The 16,319-nt window shown below is 37.4% G+C and overlaps 2 protein-coding genes across 3 annotated transcripts; one reads left to right on the top strand and one right to left on the bottom strand.

Moving 5' to 3' along the window:
• Nucleotides 1-421: 421 nt before the first annotated feature.
• Nucleotides 422-1,739, bottom strand: LOC112173180 (pathogen-associated molecular patterns-induced protein A70). Its single transcript, XM_024310760.2, has one exon. It carries the CDS (start codon nt 1,614-1,616, stop codon nt 717-719), a length of 900 nt encoding a protein of 299 aa, XP_024166528.1. The 5' UTR covers nt 1,617-1,739; the 3' UTR covers nt 422-716.
• Nucleotides 1,740-9,321: 7,582 nt separating this feature from the next.
• On the top strand, nt 9,322-12,093 carry LOC112168754 (putative F-box/LRR-repeat protein 23). 2 transcript variants are annotated; one of them, XM_040509621.1, is made up of 4 exons: nt 9,322-9,690; nt 9,928-10,782; nt 11,337-11,647; nt 11,735-12,093. In XM_040509621.1, the coding sequence occupies exons 1-4, from the start codon at nt 9,356-9,358 to the stop codon at nt 11,827-11,829; spliced, it is 1,596 nt and encodes a 531-aa protein (XP_040365555.1). In that variant the 5' UTR covers nt 9,322-9,355; the 3' UTR covers nt 11,830-12,093. The 2 variants fall into 2 exon arrangements, with proteins under 2 accessions (XP_040365555.1, XP_024161428.1); XM_024305660.2 differs by having other exon boundaries at nt 11,337-12,093.
• The last annotated feature ends 4,226 nt before the right edge of the window (nt 12,094-16,319 follow it).

The following is a 16,319-nucleotide window of genomic DNA, read 5'->3' as shown; positions in this document are numbered from 1 at the left end:
TATCCTTAGAGAGCGGATGATAAAACAAAAGCAGTAACGTCCGTTGTTATCTATTGTCCCCAAGAGTAAGACAGCTTGCCAGTTGCCAAAGCTCCTTAACTTCTTGCCTGAAGTCTACGAGTCTACGCTAATTAGCGTAGAATTAATTTTTGAATGTTTATTTTGGAAGACGAAGAAGAACTAGGTTATAGTACACGTCGCCAATCGGTGTTCAATGCAAGTATCAAAACCACCCACGTGCAACACGACCAAAACTCCCTACACATACGGATAAAACTCCGAGATAGCGAAATCCAACATGAATTGACCGAATTGCCCCACCGATTCATAGATAAAATAAATAACTAAATTTCTTGTGGTCCGTGGGCAATTCCAGCTTATAATCTAATCTCCACCCCTGCAACACCGCTTCCTTCAAATAAGTCAATAAAACACAGATCGACAGCGACGACCAAATTTACCCATATACCCCTCAATAACGAAGGGATGCCAACCGTAAATAGAACACTTAAAACATAGAAGGGCATATCTGAACAAAACAAACAAATTAAAGTGCCCGCCGCGGCAGCAACAGCGACTGAGAGACTTGGTAGTAGCAGCAGGAGACTAGTAGATCTACATTACATACATTCAAGAACCCCTAAGAATTCTTCTTCTTCCCCAAAACTTAACACAAGATTAAATGAATCAAAACCCATAATAATAATCTTAATTAATCACTTGTCGCTTCCTCTGTTGACCGTGTCCTTGTACCTAATGATCGAGTCCAGCCTCTGCAGCTTCAGCTGCTGCTTGAACCTGTTGATGAAGTCATCGGCTTTCGAATCCACCTCCGCGTCGTCCTCCGCCGCCTTTGCCTTCTTCTCCTTCACGGTCGCCGGCCGGCGGCTCTCCACGATGTCGTCCGCCTCGAAATGAGCAAATGCCGACTTGGCGCTGGCCGACTTCTTCATCTTCTTCGGCAGCTTCGCGGGTAAGTCGCCGGAAGCCGGCTTGGTGTCCGATTTCGTCCTGCTGACGTGGTGGTCCTGCAGATGTAGCTGGCTGTAAACCTCGTCCAGGGTCTGTTCTTCTTCTTCTTCTTTGGCTTCGAATTGGTCCTCATCCAACTCTTCAGCCTCTTTGGCCTCCTCTTCCGACTCTTCGTCTTCATGAGAGTGCTCGTAAGTACTGAAATGGGGTTCCGGGGCTGCGAAATCTCGGGGCTGTAGCGGGCTGGACCCTTTCGGGAAGTGCAACTGGAACTTGGATTGGAGCTGCTCCAGCATGGAAGGAGATCTGGGGAGTTTGGGCTGTTCGACCTCCTGGGCGTGCGGGAAAGCGAAATGGGTCTCGGATTCGGGTGGTTTTTCATAATTCGTGGCCGGTTCCGGAGATCTGTAGGCGTAGAAGTTGATGGATTTGAACCGCTGCAAAACAGAGGGAGATCTCGCCAAGCCTTGTTGGTGTTGGTGTTGGTGGTGGTCTTGGTCGTGGTGCTTCTGGGTGCCTAAGCTGGAAGCAATGAAGATGGTGCCAATCATGAGCTGGAGGAGGAGGAAGAGAACAGTTGGGGTTAACCAGCTGTTCATGGAGGCCCAAATTGAGGGCAGGGAGGATACAGATTCCTCAAACATGGCTTTTGGGATTGGTTACAGTGGGGGAGGAAACTGGGGGACTGTAAGTATAAGAGTGGGTTCCAGTTGCTGGAGAGAGAGGACGGCCACAATCTGTGTGGAGGGAGGGCTTGTCTCTTTTTATCTGGGTGGATATCTTCTGCAGAGGTAGTTTGGTCTTTTCTCAGATTTGTTTTCTCCTTTTTCTCTCATGCACTGGAGGCCACGTGTCAGTCAGTAATGGGTGGTGTGTGAAACAGACACTAAAACGAAGACGAAGAGTAGGTGGTTTGGGAGAAAATGGAAGGTTGTGGCTGGATTTTTTTTTTGAATGAAGCGAGTAAGCTGACTTCGGCGGCCGACGTCGTTTTGGGTGGTATGAAAGGGGTTCTCTGCACTCACTAGTTTGCCACATATTTCCCGGCTCTCCCATCAAAATTCGTAATACGTATAAAGGAAAATGAGTTGTGGCCTCAATGAGGCCTAAGATTTGTGGCCTCAATCTTAGGTGTCATGTTATGTCACCTACACACATCACCTATTTGCCAAATCATGCCATGTAATTCTAAAGTAAAAAGACTATCTTATCCTTCCAAAATCTAATGGCTCTAAATTATTTTGGTTTTCATCTAAAAATAAAATATATTATTTTGGTTTTTTCTTTTTTCTTTTTTTCGTTATATATATAATTATATATATATATATATTTGTTTGTGAATATATATATATAATTCGTCAAAAATAAATTATATACAAATGTGTTTGTGTGTATAAATATATATATATATATTCACAAACATATATATATATATATAATTATATTATATATGTATATATATAATTCATACAAAAATTTATATATGTATATTCGATGTAGAATTAATATGGTGTGTGTATATATATATATTAATGTCATAATTCTAACCCACAAAATTTTTTTTAAAAAAATTGATTAAAAAAAAAGTCAAATTTAAAATTGATTCCACAAAAATGGAAAGAAAATATATTAATAACTTAATTATAACCCATCAAATTTGGTAAATTGAAGTAATATTCAACTCTTTTAATAAATGAATTTAATAAAATTAATGGAAGATTAGTTTACCTTACACTAACAAGTTAATTAGAAAAGGCAAAAATTAAATTGGATCCACAAAAATGAAAAGAAAATGTATTGAAATCGTAATTAAATCTATGAAATCTGGTAATTGAAGAGATAAGAAAATATCATTAATAAATTGAATTTATAAAATTCTAGATTCCATCATTTCAAAATTTCTCGATAATTTAATATTGTCTCATCCAAACGCAACATTAGGAAGTGTTCCTTAAAGGTCAAGTGACGCTTCATTAATACAACTGTTCGTTTATTTTTACATGAAAAAACAATCATAATGTTATTAATACTATGTAGAAATTCAATGAACAATAGGTGTATAACACAACAATAATCAAAGAAAAAGTGCAATTAAGGAAGGTGTAAAATAGAAGTCATCGTCCACATTAACATTAAAGTCAGCTAACTTGTCTTACACGAACAAATAAGTAATAAGTAGCTAATAATGAGCCAGTAAAGTTTACTGGGGACTTTTCCCTAATGGCATATTTACACTGAAATAGAAATCATCATCCACACTGAAATTTAAAGTCAGCTAACATGTCTTACAGTAACAACTAAGTACTAAGTAGCCAATAACGAGCCAGTAGAGTTCACTGGAGACCTTTACCTAATGGCATATTCACACTTAAATAGAAGTCATCATCTACTGAAACTGAAAGAACTAACATGTCTTGCACAAACAAGTAAGTATTAAATAGCCAATGATGAGCTAGTAGAGTTCACTGGAGACCTTTACCTAATGACATATTCACACTTAAATAGAAGTCATCATCTACTGAAACTGAAAGAGCTAACATATCTTGCACGAATAAGTAAGTATTAAGTAGCCAATGATGAGATGGTCAAGTTTACTGATGATCTTTTTCTAATGGCATAATTACACTAAAATAGAAGTCATCATCCATATTGTCTTACAGTAACAAATAAGTACTAAGTAGCCAATAATGAGCTAGTAAAGTTCACTGGGGACCTTTTCCTAATGACATAATTACACTAAAATAGAAGTCATCATCCATACTGAAATTTAAAGTTAGCTAGCATGTCTTGCACGAACAATAAGTACTAAGTAGCTAATACTGAGCCAGTAAAGTTTACTAGAGACATTTCCCGAATGACATATTCACACTAAAATAGAAGCCATCATCTATTGAAACTTAAAATAAGCTAGTGTGTCTTGCACAAACAAGTAAGTACTAAGTAGCCAATAGTAAAGTTCAACGGGGAATCTTTCCCTAATAACATATTCACACTAAAATTGAAGCCATATATCATTCACATTGAAATTGAAAGTCAGCTAAGTACTAACATGTCTTATACGAATAAAAAAGTACTAAGTAGCTAATAATGAACAAGTAGAGTTCACTAAGAACTTTTTTCTAATGACATATTTATACTAAAATAGAAGCTATCATTCACATTTAAAAATCATTATTGTCTATTGAAAAAATTGGGATCAACAAATCAAGTATACTTTCAAAAATTAATTTCCTCATGTGCAATATATTGTATTCCATATTAAGCAATTTCTTTTCAGATATCAACTTCCCAATCAATTTAGATATCTAGGTTTTTAATCACCAGATTTTATGAGTTAAAATTACGATTTAAATACATTTTCTTTCCATTTTTGTGAATCTAATTTAATTTTTGATTTTTCAAATTAACTTGTTAATATAAGGTAACTAATCTTCCATTAATTTTATTTATTAAAAGATTTAAATATTACTTCAATTTACCAGATTTCATGGATAATAATTACGATATTAATATATATATATACATACACACACACACACCACATTAATTCTCCATCGAAAATATATAAATTTTTTGGAAGAATTATATATATACACACACACCCATACTTTTTTTTTAATATGTATAATGAAAAAAAATCCAAAATAATGAAAAAGAAAGAAAGGAGAAAAAACCAAACAATATTTTTTTTAAAAGAAAGTCAAAATAATTTAGAGCCGTTATATATTTAACAACATATATATATATATTTTGACGAATTATATAAATATAAAAAAAAATTAGACAAATTATATATATATATATAAAAAAAAAAGTTATCTTTTATAGAATAAAGTTAAAATAATTTAGAGCCATTAGATTTTGAAAGGATAAGATAGTCTTTTTATTCAAGAATGACATGACATGATTTGACAAATTAATGAGGTGTATAGGTGACATGGCTTGACACCTAGGATTGAGGCCACAAATCTTAGACCTCATTGAGGCCCTATATCATTGCCCTGCGTATAAATTATTAGAAAGTAAAAGCATTTTAATTTTTCTCGTGTGCAAAATTTAAGTGGCATTTCATAACATTTTCATACCTGTATTAGAAAATGAAAATAGAGTTCTTAATGTATTTGGCGACCTATTTTTTTAAAAGATAAAATAAAAAAATTATGTTTTATTTTCAACAGGGAAACTAAAATTAACAATTCAATATTTTCACCTTTTTCGTCTCTCAATTTATATATTATAGAAAATATTTTTTCACATTAAACTATTGAACACATTTTCAAATTTAAAATATATAATTTTGTTTTCTTGCTTTTGTTTTTAAAAATCAATCACGTTTTTAAAAAAAATATTATCCAACAAGCTAGAAGTGTTTTGAGAATGACATGACACGTGTTCTATGATATAACTCTATAAGTAGTGAGGTAGACATTAGTGTGTAGGAATAGGTTTCCTTCCAATTTTGTAATGAAAGAAACAAACAGTTGGCGAGTTCTTTAAGAAATATGTATAATTTTAGTTATGATTTTTTGGGCCATAATAGTATAGTAAGGCTTAGTTTGGGATTGATTTTGGAGGTGATTTTGAACCTGCTTCTGCTTTTGGGCTTATGCTATGCTGTTTGGTAAAATGTCTAGAAGTGGCTTTTGGTCCGAATTGATTCTTCAAGAAGCTGAAATTGAGAAGCAGCATTTACCAGCTTTGGGAAGCTGATTATGAGAAAACACGGAGTGAACAGTGTTTCATTAAATGAAATTTTCTCTTCTTTCCTATTATGTCCTCATCTTCTCTATGACTTTACCTTGACCCAGATAGGGTTTTATTATGCTCAGCTCCTCTCTTCCCAGCCTCCTCTGCCGTCAAAACTCAAACAACCTAAGCTCATAGATTGATCTCTTCTGTGTCTTCAAAAAACCCGATTCCTTCGCTCCTCCGCCACACGCCCCAAACCCAAAGCATTCCCGGACCCCAACTTCTGCAACCTCCTTTCATACTTGGTAAGCTCCTCATCAATTTTGCGTAATCACATCTTCGCAAGCCTACCAAGAACCACTCTATCACTGCCTCTCTACCCAGCAGCAAATTGAGCCGAAAGTTTCTGTCTTCAGCGAATCAAACCTCGGACCAAGGGTGGGATTGCCTTTTTGGGCATTGATTTCCTTATCAGTGTCTTAGTGGCTTCTTTGTTTCTGTTGATCTGGTACTTTATCTTTGATTCTGTTGGTTCTTAATCCCTATAATTCTATATCCATTTCACCTATTCCTACTGGTATTTGATTAGTCACTCAGCCACGCATTGACAAATGACAAGTGCGTGAATGGCTGAATGGTTGAGAGTTAGTTAAGCAATTTTCAACTTGATCTCAGAGTGGTTTCTCCTGAACTTGTCGCGTTTTATTGCTATTAGTTATATTTTCAAGTGACTTCGATATTTTATAGTTGCAATGTTTTTATTGACTTGATTACAGTTATAAGTGCTAACGCTATGCAAACTGTTTGTCAGTTCATATGATTATCTGGGTTGGTTTGAATTCAGTTATTATATACTGCTATTATTTGTTTATAGTATTTGCTCAAGGATTGTTTGTTTGTATCTTGAGAATTTGACTTAGGCACCCAAGCTGTACTCTTTTCATCTGTGAAACACTACAATTGCTACTTTGCTTATAACTATTGCTGGGTTCTTTTAGCTGGTTTAGCGATTTTCAATTGGTCTTGTACTTTAGTTGGTCTTCTACTCTTTGTGTCCTTTTAATATAGGTTGTTCTGGGATGCAGCTTTGGTTATATTCCTCTGCTCCCTTATGTATTAGTTATTGTGTCTTGGTTTCTTTTTATGGGTGCAGTTTTGGTCCTGTCCTTTGCATCCTCTTGTGTCTGTTCCTTGGCTCAGTAGGAATAAAAATTGAGTTAGAAATGAGTCCTCCCTTTGATATGTATCTACATTATGCATATACATGCAGTTCATTTTTTTTGGACATATTTCACAGTTCTTAGCTTCATGTGTACTCTCCTAATTTTATTTACTCTTCTATTCAATAAATTTAAAATCCCATCTAATGTAGTTCAATACGGTGCAAGATGCTCCAATTGTCTATATGTAAATGCCTTAGTGTCGATTCTTATACCTCATCGTAATCATGAAATGGAAAATGATCTGACTGGTCATTTCAAAAAGGTTGTTGCTGATCAATAATGTAAGCCTAAATGCATTTAGAACATTAGATTTACCCTTAAGCTTGGAAAGATTTTTGCTATTTTCATTGTTGTTTTAAGTTCTCATTTACCAAGTATATCTCTATCTATCTAATGGGTTTTGGGTCACTGTAACTCTTTTTGGAACATTTTGGTTGCTGATTAAGAAGATAGATCAGTGAATTGGTTATAGTTTTCAGTTTCTTTGATAAACTCTATTTCTGTTATAGTTTTCTTTAGGGTATCAAATGAATGTATGGGTTGCCAAATAATTCTATTAACTGTTATTAGTAATGACTTAAATTGATGAATCCAAAAATGGTATTTTTCTGTCCTAGATAACTCTGTCTATACCCCCTATTAAGCCACAGATTCGCTGTCTGTACAGGATAATAGAGCACCCAAGAAGGCAAAAACCACACATGAAGTTCAACCAATGCAAGCCTCTGCATCCCAACCATTTTATGCATCACCACCCAAGCCAACATAGCCATCTGTTGTGCAGCTATGAACTGCAAACCAGTTCATTCATCCCACAACTGCGATAAAGATGAAGACCAAGTCCCCTGCAAAGAGGAAGAGAGCTCCAGCAGAGAAGTAACTGAGTCCCCTACTAAGATGAAGCATTTTGGGTGTAATTTCAGATATTTCAAAGCATTGGGCTTTTGTTCTCTTTATAACAAATCATTTGTATCGGAACTTGGTAACTGATCCAAGTGCTTGAAACTCTGTAAATGATGCAATTGTTTGGTAGTTTGTAACTAATCAGTTGTTTTTGGAACTTGGTAAGTAATTCAAGTTTGGTAGTTTGTAACTCATCAGTTGTTTTTTGAACTTGTTAATTGATCCAAGTGGTTTGAAATTGTAAAATGATCCAATTGTTTGGTAGCATTTGTTTTGGAACTTGGTAAGTGATCCAAGTTTGGTAGTTTGTAAATGATCAGTTGTTTTCGGAACTTGGCGAGAAATTGATCCAATTGTTTGGCGCACTTTGTATTTGATAGTTGTTTTGGAACTTGGTGTTGTCTGCCCAGAATTGCAAAAGCTTAGAGCTACTCTAACGAGATTCTCTATTTTTTTGTGGATCCGCTTGGACGAGCATGAAGCCATGAACGGAAGTTGCCGCGAGTACGAACAATAGTGGTCTTTGTGCTTGCACGTCTTTTTCTTTTCAGACAACTAGAAGTTGAATTTAGCTTGAACTTACCAATGACAACTAATTAAAAGGTTCATCTACACTACCACAAAATAATTTTGTACTTTCTCAGATTGTTCATCTTACTCTGAGGGATGAGATTGCTCCGAATATCCCACATAAAACTTCCATAAGAACATATCATTTTCTTTTTTGTAACAGACAATAGGAACATTTCTAAAATGCATAATATTTTTAGAAAAAATATATAGTAGCACCCGAGATAACAGTGAAAAAACCGAAAACCCAACTTATCTAGTAAAATATAATATGCATATTGAAGGGTTTAAAGTAAATCTTTTATTCGGTCCAACCAAGGGTACAAGAATAATACATGAGAATTTTTTTTATTTGGTATGGTTACATAATAAAAAAACAAAATTATGTATTTTAGTAGCATATCTTAGCATGTATGACCATTTTGGTAATTATACCCAGCCAAAGCACTTTTGCCTTGCAACTTACCAAACACCTAGAAATTGCTTTTGGACCTCACAGCACTTTTATAAATAGTTTACCAAACACCTCAGCTGCTTCTCCTCACAACAAGTTCGGAAGTGCTTCCTCTCACAGCAAGTTCGGAAGTGCTTCCCCTCACAGCACAGCAATCCCAAACTAAGCCTAAGTAAGGTAGTTGGGAGTTTGAGTTAAGGCTTCAAATTTAGAGGAAGCATGGGCAGTGGGCATGGCCTCAATTGTCCAATTAATTATAAACAGAATCCAGTGAACATGGTAACATGGGCCTCCTCTTCTTCCGGTCTCCATTATTGTCGGCGGCTAGGTGCACAGACCAAGCAAGCCATTCAACTTGTAACCAAAACCAAATAAAGTCTACCCATTAGTTTTGCCGCCAAAACCATACGGGCTTACATCGGCCCATAAGTCTAGACCCGGCCCAAACATCGCTCTGACACCGAGTCTCAACACTCGAATTCTCGAAACACACAATTCAAAAACTCTCTCGAAAACCAAAAGCGAAACCCTGAGAATTGAGAAAATGGGGGAACCCTCAAACGGAGCCGCCGGGAGAGGACGGCGGCGAGACTGGACGGAGCTACCTGAGAAAGCGGCGGAGTCGATATTCCGGCGTCTGGGGGCCATTGAGGTTTTGGAGAATGCTCAGAAGGTGTGCATGAAGTGGCGCAGAATCTGCAAGAACAACACTCGGATGTGGCGCACCATCGACATGAGAAATGATGGTGATCTCCAAGCCATGGACTACGACTTGGAGGTTATGTGCCGTCACGCCGTTGATCGTAGCCGTGGTGAGCTGGTCGATATCAATATCGAGCACTTCGGCACCGATCGGTTGCTTCATTACATCACTGATAGGTAATATTCTAGTTATTATTTCATTATAAAATGTTTCGACTTGGCTGAACTGCAATTTCATTGACCCACCCGCTCGGAGAGGTGGAGAAGTTTGTATTACTATTGCTAGTATATGGTTATCAGAAACTTGGAATTTCTATTAATAATTTGATCTATTATTATGTTGATCTATAATTTGTTTCAATGGATTTCTGTGTTTGTGACACCCCTAACGTTCTCATCTGAAAACTTTCACAGTTCAAGGGGGATCAGACGCCTCCGACTATTGTGTTGCAATAGCATATCAGATGAGGGATTGGGAAAAGTGGCTCAGAAACTTCCATTGTTGGAGGAACTTGACATTTCTCTATGCGGTAATATCTCACATGAAGCTGTACAAGTGGTTGGGCGCTCTTGCCCCCTTTTGAAATCATTCAAATTAAACAAAGAGTGGTGTATATTCTCAAATGATGAGCCTTATGCGTACCATTTTGGAAGTTGGTATTCATGTCATTGTTACCGAGAGAAACTTGCACCTTTTCCTTTCAAAGACGATTACAATGGAGTTGCATTTGCTATAGCAGGAACAATGGGTGGTTTACGCCACCTCCAGCTTTTCGGGAATAAGTTGACAAATGATGGCTTGAGAAATATTCTTGATTCTTGTCCTCATCTTTGTTCACTTGATCTACGCCACTGTTTCATTCTTAATCTGGATGGAGATTTGGGAAGAATATGTGCTGAACGAATTGAAAAACTGTGGCTTCCACATGATTCTACTGAGGGCAAAGAATTTGTTGCTAGATCTGAAGGTTACTGCTTTAAATGGACAGAGCTCCCAGACAATATTACAAGATCAATACTGTCACGGCTGGGAGCAATTGAGATCCTGGCCACTGCTCAGAAAGTGTGCTCAAAGTGGTTCTACATCTGCAAGGACCCATTGATGTGGCGCACCATCGACATGCACAATAAGTTTGATATTTCCAACTACAGGCCCTTCTACTTGCATGACTTGTGTGAAGATGCCATTGATCGTAGCTGTGGTAATTTGGTTGATATCAATGTTGAGAACTTCGGTACCAATTTTCTCCTAGATTATCTTGCAGAGAGGTATATCATTCTCACTCATACTAAAATTTAGATCCTTAATACTTATCATAATCCGTAGTACTATATGTTTCATCATGATTCTCTTTTACTTGTTTCCATTTTCTTGTTGTTATATGTTTTAGACTTTTAGGGGATATTAATGGATCTCCATTATGCTTGAGCTTTTAAGAACATGAAAATGGTGTCTGCTATAAGTAGATTTGGAAAAGGCATGTGTGTGAGAGTGAAGTGACTAATCTCATGGTACTCGCACAAGAGTTACTAAATACAGATATTGCATTTTGAACATCATCTTGACTGACTTGATGCTACTTAGAATTGAGCTCTTAATATTTCAGTAAAGAAGCCTATAAACTGATGGACTGTCTGAATCAATTCAATGCAGTACATATAGAACATGTTATCTGACCACATGCATCTGCATAAATAAGCGCCGAGCAACTTCTTCAAATCTATTGAACATATATACTTGGGGTTGGCTCGCCAAACTGTACAATCAAACAGTATTGATAGTGTACAGTTTGGCTAACAAATTCATTCTAAACTTTCAACAGGTCAAGAGGACTCAAACGCCTCCGTTTAGTGGGTTCTCATAGAATTACAGATGAGGGATTCCGTAAAGTGGCTTCAAAATTTCCAATGTTGGAGCACCTTGACATTACATTATTCGAGGATATCTCACATGAAACTCTAGCATTGGTTGGGCGATCATGCCCTCTTTTGAAATCATTCAAGTTTAACAAACAATGGTTCAGAGATGACTGCTGCGATAAGGCTGAGCGTAATGACTGTGCATTTGCTATAGCAGGAACCATGCACGGGTTACACCACCTCATGCTTTTCAGGAATCAACTGTCTAACAAAGGTTTGTCTGCAATTCTTGATGGCTGTCCTCATCTTGAGTCACTAGATCTACGACAGTGTTTCAATCTTAAATTGTGGGGAAAGACAGGTAGAAGATGTGCTGAACGAATTCAAAAGTTGTGGCTTCCCCAGGACTCCATTGACGACATTGACCCATCATATGATCTGGATGCTGAATGGTAGGCACCTTGTTCTTGGGATGGAGACTCGGAAACTTTTTGTTGTACTCTCCCTTGTATGCTCTGCAGATGTTGTATCTACGTTTTGTAATGTTGACTGCGTGCATTTTGGCTACTTGACAGATTTCGCTATCTGGGATTTTCTGGTTATGTAGTTCATTATCTGTTGGGAAATGTTTTGTATCTGCTTTTTTTATGCTCAAGATGATCGTTGTACTTGTTATGAGATTGACTGCTTATCGATTAGGTTCCCCTGCATTCTTCAGACTTAAAAATGTCAGCTCAGCTTTATAACCCAAGTACTATATATTTACTAACACGAAGGAAATTGGAATTTAATTGTTTTTCCATTCTTTAGAGATTTGATGACATGGTTGAGCTAAGCAAATCATTATATGTACCAATAAATCAGTTCCTTTCCTCCTCGCACTATAAGGGAATGCTTGCACGACTTTGTGTTTAGAATAAAAGAATTTCATCTTTACGGGAGTGATTCTAGCACTCCACTTTACGACTTACACTTTATTTTAAACTACATAAAAGTGGAGTGTGATAAAATATTTAGAGAAGTGGAGTGTCAAAATCATCAACCTCCCTTTATAGGGTTCCTTCAAAATAATTTATAACTAAATCATCTTTTTGCATGAATTTATAATTAAATTTGAATATTAAAAGAAGGGGTAATTCCCGCATACCCAAAAATCCTTGGTATTTTTCCCAACTGCCCAACACTTTGGTATTTCACTATTGACAAAAGACAAAGACTCACATGGATAGTTTTAACAAACAAATGCCCTCTGTATCCTATGTTGACCTTAGATCCTTCTACCGTTCTATTCAGTCAAAAGGAAACAATAAAAAACATTAAAACAAAAACAAGACTAGCCTTCAACATGCCACATTTCGCCTAACGACTTCCTGTCTAAACGGCTACTCACAGGGCGGAATCACTGCTGCTTGTCCTAATTTTTCTGTTTTAAAACTGATTCTTTTGGCTGAACAGTAAAGCTTTAGAACTTTAGCTTTCCATGGGATGCATGCATTCGAATATTAAACTTTGACATAGTAACTTATGCATGATACGAAATGTAAAGATAATGACATAAATATTTTATAAGTTAAAGAAGTGGGTGAACATCCATCTGAATTTATTTATTCAAATCTACATACAAACTTTGAACAGTCAGAGCCTCATTCTCAGGTAAACAGCAAAAGCTGTTTAGCTATCCATAAGAATGAGACCAGTTACTTACTTGTAATGGAAGCTCACTACTTCACACCTAGATAGGAAGGGAAGCACACTGCTATTCTACTATTTTTATTATCAGAGGAGTTTTTCTGATCTCAACTTCGAATGCCTTCTAAGAGAAGCTGAAGCTCCTTATATAGGGAGCGGAACTCAAACTAGAATTCAAAATACAAAAATGTACAGGACAACTCCGTGACTTCTGCTTTTCGTAGTGCTCCTGCTGGTGGAGGTCGGTCAGGGAAAAGCAAAAGGAAAAAGTGAAATGTTTTTCACTTAACCTTTTCTTTTTGAAAAGGAAAAAGCAAAAGTAGCTTTAGAAAAGTCTAAAGTTCTACAGTTGCTATTTTGGTGCTGAATCTTCACCTGTAGCTTCACATGTTCTCGTCCGTTTCAGAATGGTGGCCAAAGACAAAGGAGTTGTTGTCTGTCTGGGCCATGCGAGTTGTTGTTGCATTATCCTCGACGTCTGTATCAACATACATCTTGTAGTGGTTGTCATTTTCAAGCTTCTCCACCCAACGCATGCATGCCATTGTCGAGTCTATCTCTTTTCTGGTTAGAGATAGGAATATATCGCTGCTGACTACGTCAGGATGATCGTAAGCAGTGATAATTGTCTTTTCTCCTGCTGCCAGGAATGTGTTGTTGCTGTCTTCAGAGATGATCTTTTTGATGTAGTCAAGAGCCATGGCCTTCATCCAGGGAATGCTAGAATTCGGTTGGCCGTTGTATGCTACACAGGCTGGTTGAAGATATCTTCTTTGAATAATTCTCACATAATGATATGGAGGAATATACTCAACTTCACCATCTGTCTTCTGGATCCATTCAGGAGGTGTGGATCTGAACTTCAGACGAAGCATACAGTTGTCTTTTCTGATGTTCTTGACCGTGTTGACAATAATAGGCGGCAAGCCTCTTAGATCATCATTAGTTTTAGTCCATAAATTATGGACAAAACCATTTTCAACAAGCCATAGCTTGTGTTCTTGAGGATGTTCACTCTGAACATTTACCAGGTATCTTCCAACATAAGGTCCTGAGACAATAAAGAGGGTTGGAGGAACTAGGTTTTCAGGATTGTGCCTTCCTATCAGATTATGGAATTCATACCAGTCTGATTCATTGAGTGCTATGATAGGGACCCTAGCACTTTCTGGACTTTCAAGGAAGGATAGTTTTTCTTTCCTTACAGCACTCTGCTGTGTATGAAGCTCTTCACCTTGTGGTCTACCATTCTCGTAGAGTTCTTCAGCTAATGCAAACAGAGCTGGGAACATTAATCCACTGCTTCTTTCTTGAAAGGCAAATAAGAGATTATCTAGGATTGCCTTCTGGTGATACGCTAGTCTCCTGCCAGTTCTGAACACAGGAGTATCAAAAGTTCTTAATTCGTAATTAAAAACATTTATAACTCCACTGGGAGTTGGTCTGCTTTTTGGCAAAGCAGCAGCCGTCAACGGTCTTGATGTGCCTTTACCGTCTGCCGTTTGAGACGGGCTAGCCAATCCTTTACCCTGGGATTGATCAGTTGGAGCCAAGCCTTTTGAGCTTAGCAGAAACCTTTTAAGGATTTTCTCCTTGGTTTCTTTTGCATCTTCTTCAGGTTCCTGTTCTTTCCCAGTCCTTCTGCTTCTGGGATTACGACCTTCGTTGTCTTCTCTTTGGCTGAACATTGCCAGTTCTCTGGTCAATGCGTCTGGAAGATAGTTCTTGTTTCCTGCAATTAATTCAACAGTATAATCATATTGGTTAAGAAACAATTGCCAGTTGGCTAATCTTCCCCTATCAGCAGCTTTGTCAAGTTTAAAATTTTTAAAATTCTTTACTCTAGCACAATCGGTGCGGACAGTAAAGGTTTTTCCCAGATAAGCTGGAGAATTTAAAATCGTTTTCTTGATAGCTAAAATTTCTTTTTCCCCTGTGGGATAATTCAGTTCTGCAGGGCTGAACTTGCCACTACAAAATTTGCAGATCTTTTCAATGTTAGTTCCAGGCGCTCTCGCCAGAACAACACCGGACCAGTAATTATCACTCGCATCTGTCTGGAGGATAATTTCATCATTCTCTTCTGGTTGTTGAAGAGGAGGGAGGTTTTTGCAGAGGTTTTTTATCTGCTTCACGATCTTTTCATCATCTTCTGTGAAGTTCCATTTTCTTTTGGAACTTGTCTTGGGAGATAACATAGCTGTTAACCCTGAGATTCTAGGGATGAAATCTCTCCCATAATTTATGACACCAAGGAATCTCTCTAGACTCTTAGCATCAGGAATTTTGTCTGGGAACTTCCAGATCTTTTCAAGGATGTGAGGTTGGAGCTTTATGACTCCATTCTTGATGTTTATTCCTAGGAAATCAACTTCATCGAGGATAAAGAAGATTTTCTTCTCACCTAGGATAATTCCATGCTGGACTATCAGCTTTGCTACCTCGTGGAGGTGCTTCATGTGTTCTTCTCTGTTTTTGGAGAAGACCAGGATGTCATCTATGTAGACGACGCAGAACTCCGCTACATGCTTGAAGATGTTGTCCATCTTTCTTTGAAAGATTGAGGGAGCTTGTTTGAGACCAAAAGGCATTACCAGCCACTCGTAATGACCTTGTGGTGTTCCAAATGCAGTGAGAGGGATACTCTCAGGATGCATCTTGACTTGCCAGAAACCCGACTTTGCATCGAATTTCGAAAAGACTTTAGCTCCTCTGAGCTGGTTGATCAGAACTCTGACTTGAGCGATCTGATATCCGTCTTTGACAGTCTTCTTATTGACATCTCTGTAGTCAATAACCATTCTAGCTTTTCCTCTTAGATTCTCTGCATGATTTCTCACGTAGAATGCTGGAGCATGATGAGGGCTAGTGGAAGGTTGAATTAATCTCTTCTTCAGGAGATCTTTTATATCACTTCGGAATTCTTTTTGATCTTCCTCTTTGTACTGAGGAATGGCTTTGACATGGCAGATAGCATTCATGTCATGCAATCTCAATTCACAGACCACTGGGTCTTTTTCCCAAAACTTCTGAGGATTTGTATCCACATTCTGCTCGAGTAGTTTCTTGATTTTGTCAAGAGTGGGAGTTTGTTGAGACTCAAGCTTGTTCTGAAAGTGCTTGAGGTTGTGCTCATGGATGAAACTAGCTTCTTCTTCTTCTTCTTCTGAAGATTCTTCAACAAGCAGTTCTTCTTGTTGTTTGATTTGGAGTATGGGCTGAAATTTGGGTTTGTAGGAGGTAAGATCACCACTATT

The sequence above is a fragment of the Rosa chinensis genome, chromosome 6 (genome assembly GCF_002994745.2).
Source record: "Rosa chinensis cultivar Old Blush chromosome 6, RchiOBHm-V2, whole genome shotgun sequence".
In the NCBI taxonomy this organism is placed as follows: domain Eukaryota; kingdom Viridiplantae; phylum Streptophyta; class Magnoliopsida; order Rosales; family Rosaceae; genus Rosa; species Rosa chinensis.
Note: the sequence above shows the minus strand (reverse complement) of the source record. Positions and strands in the feature narration are given on the sequence as shown.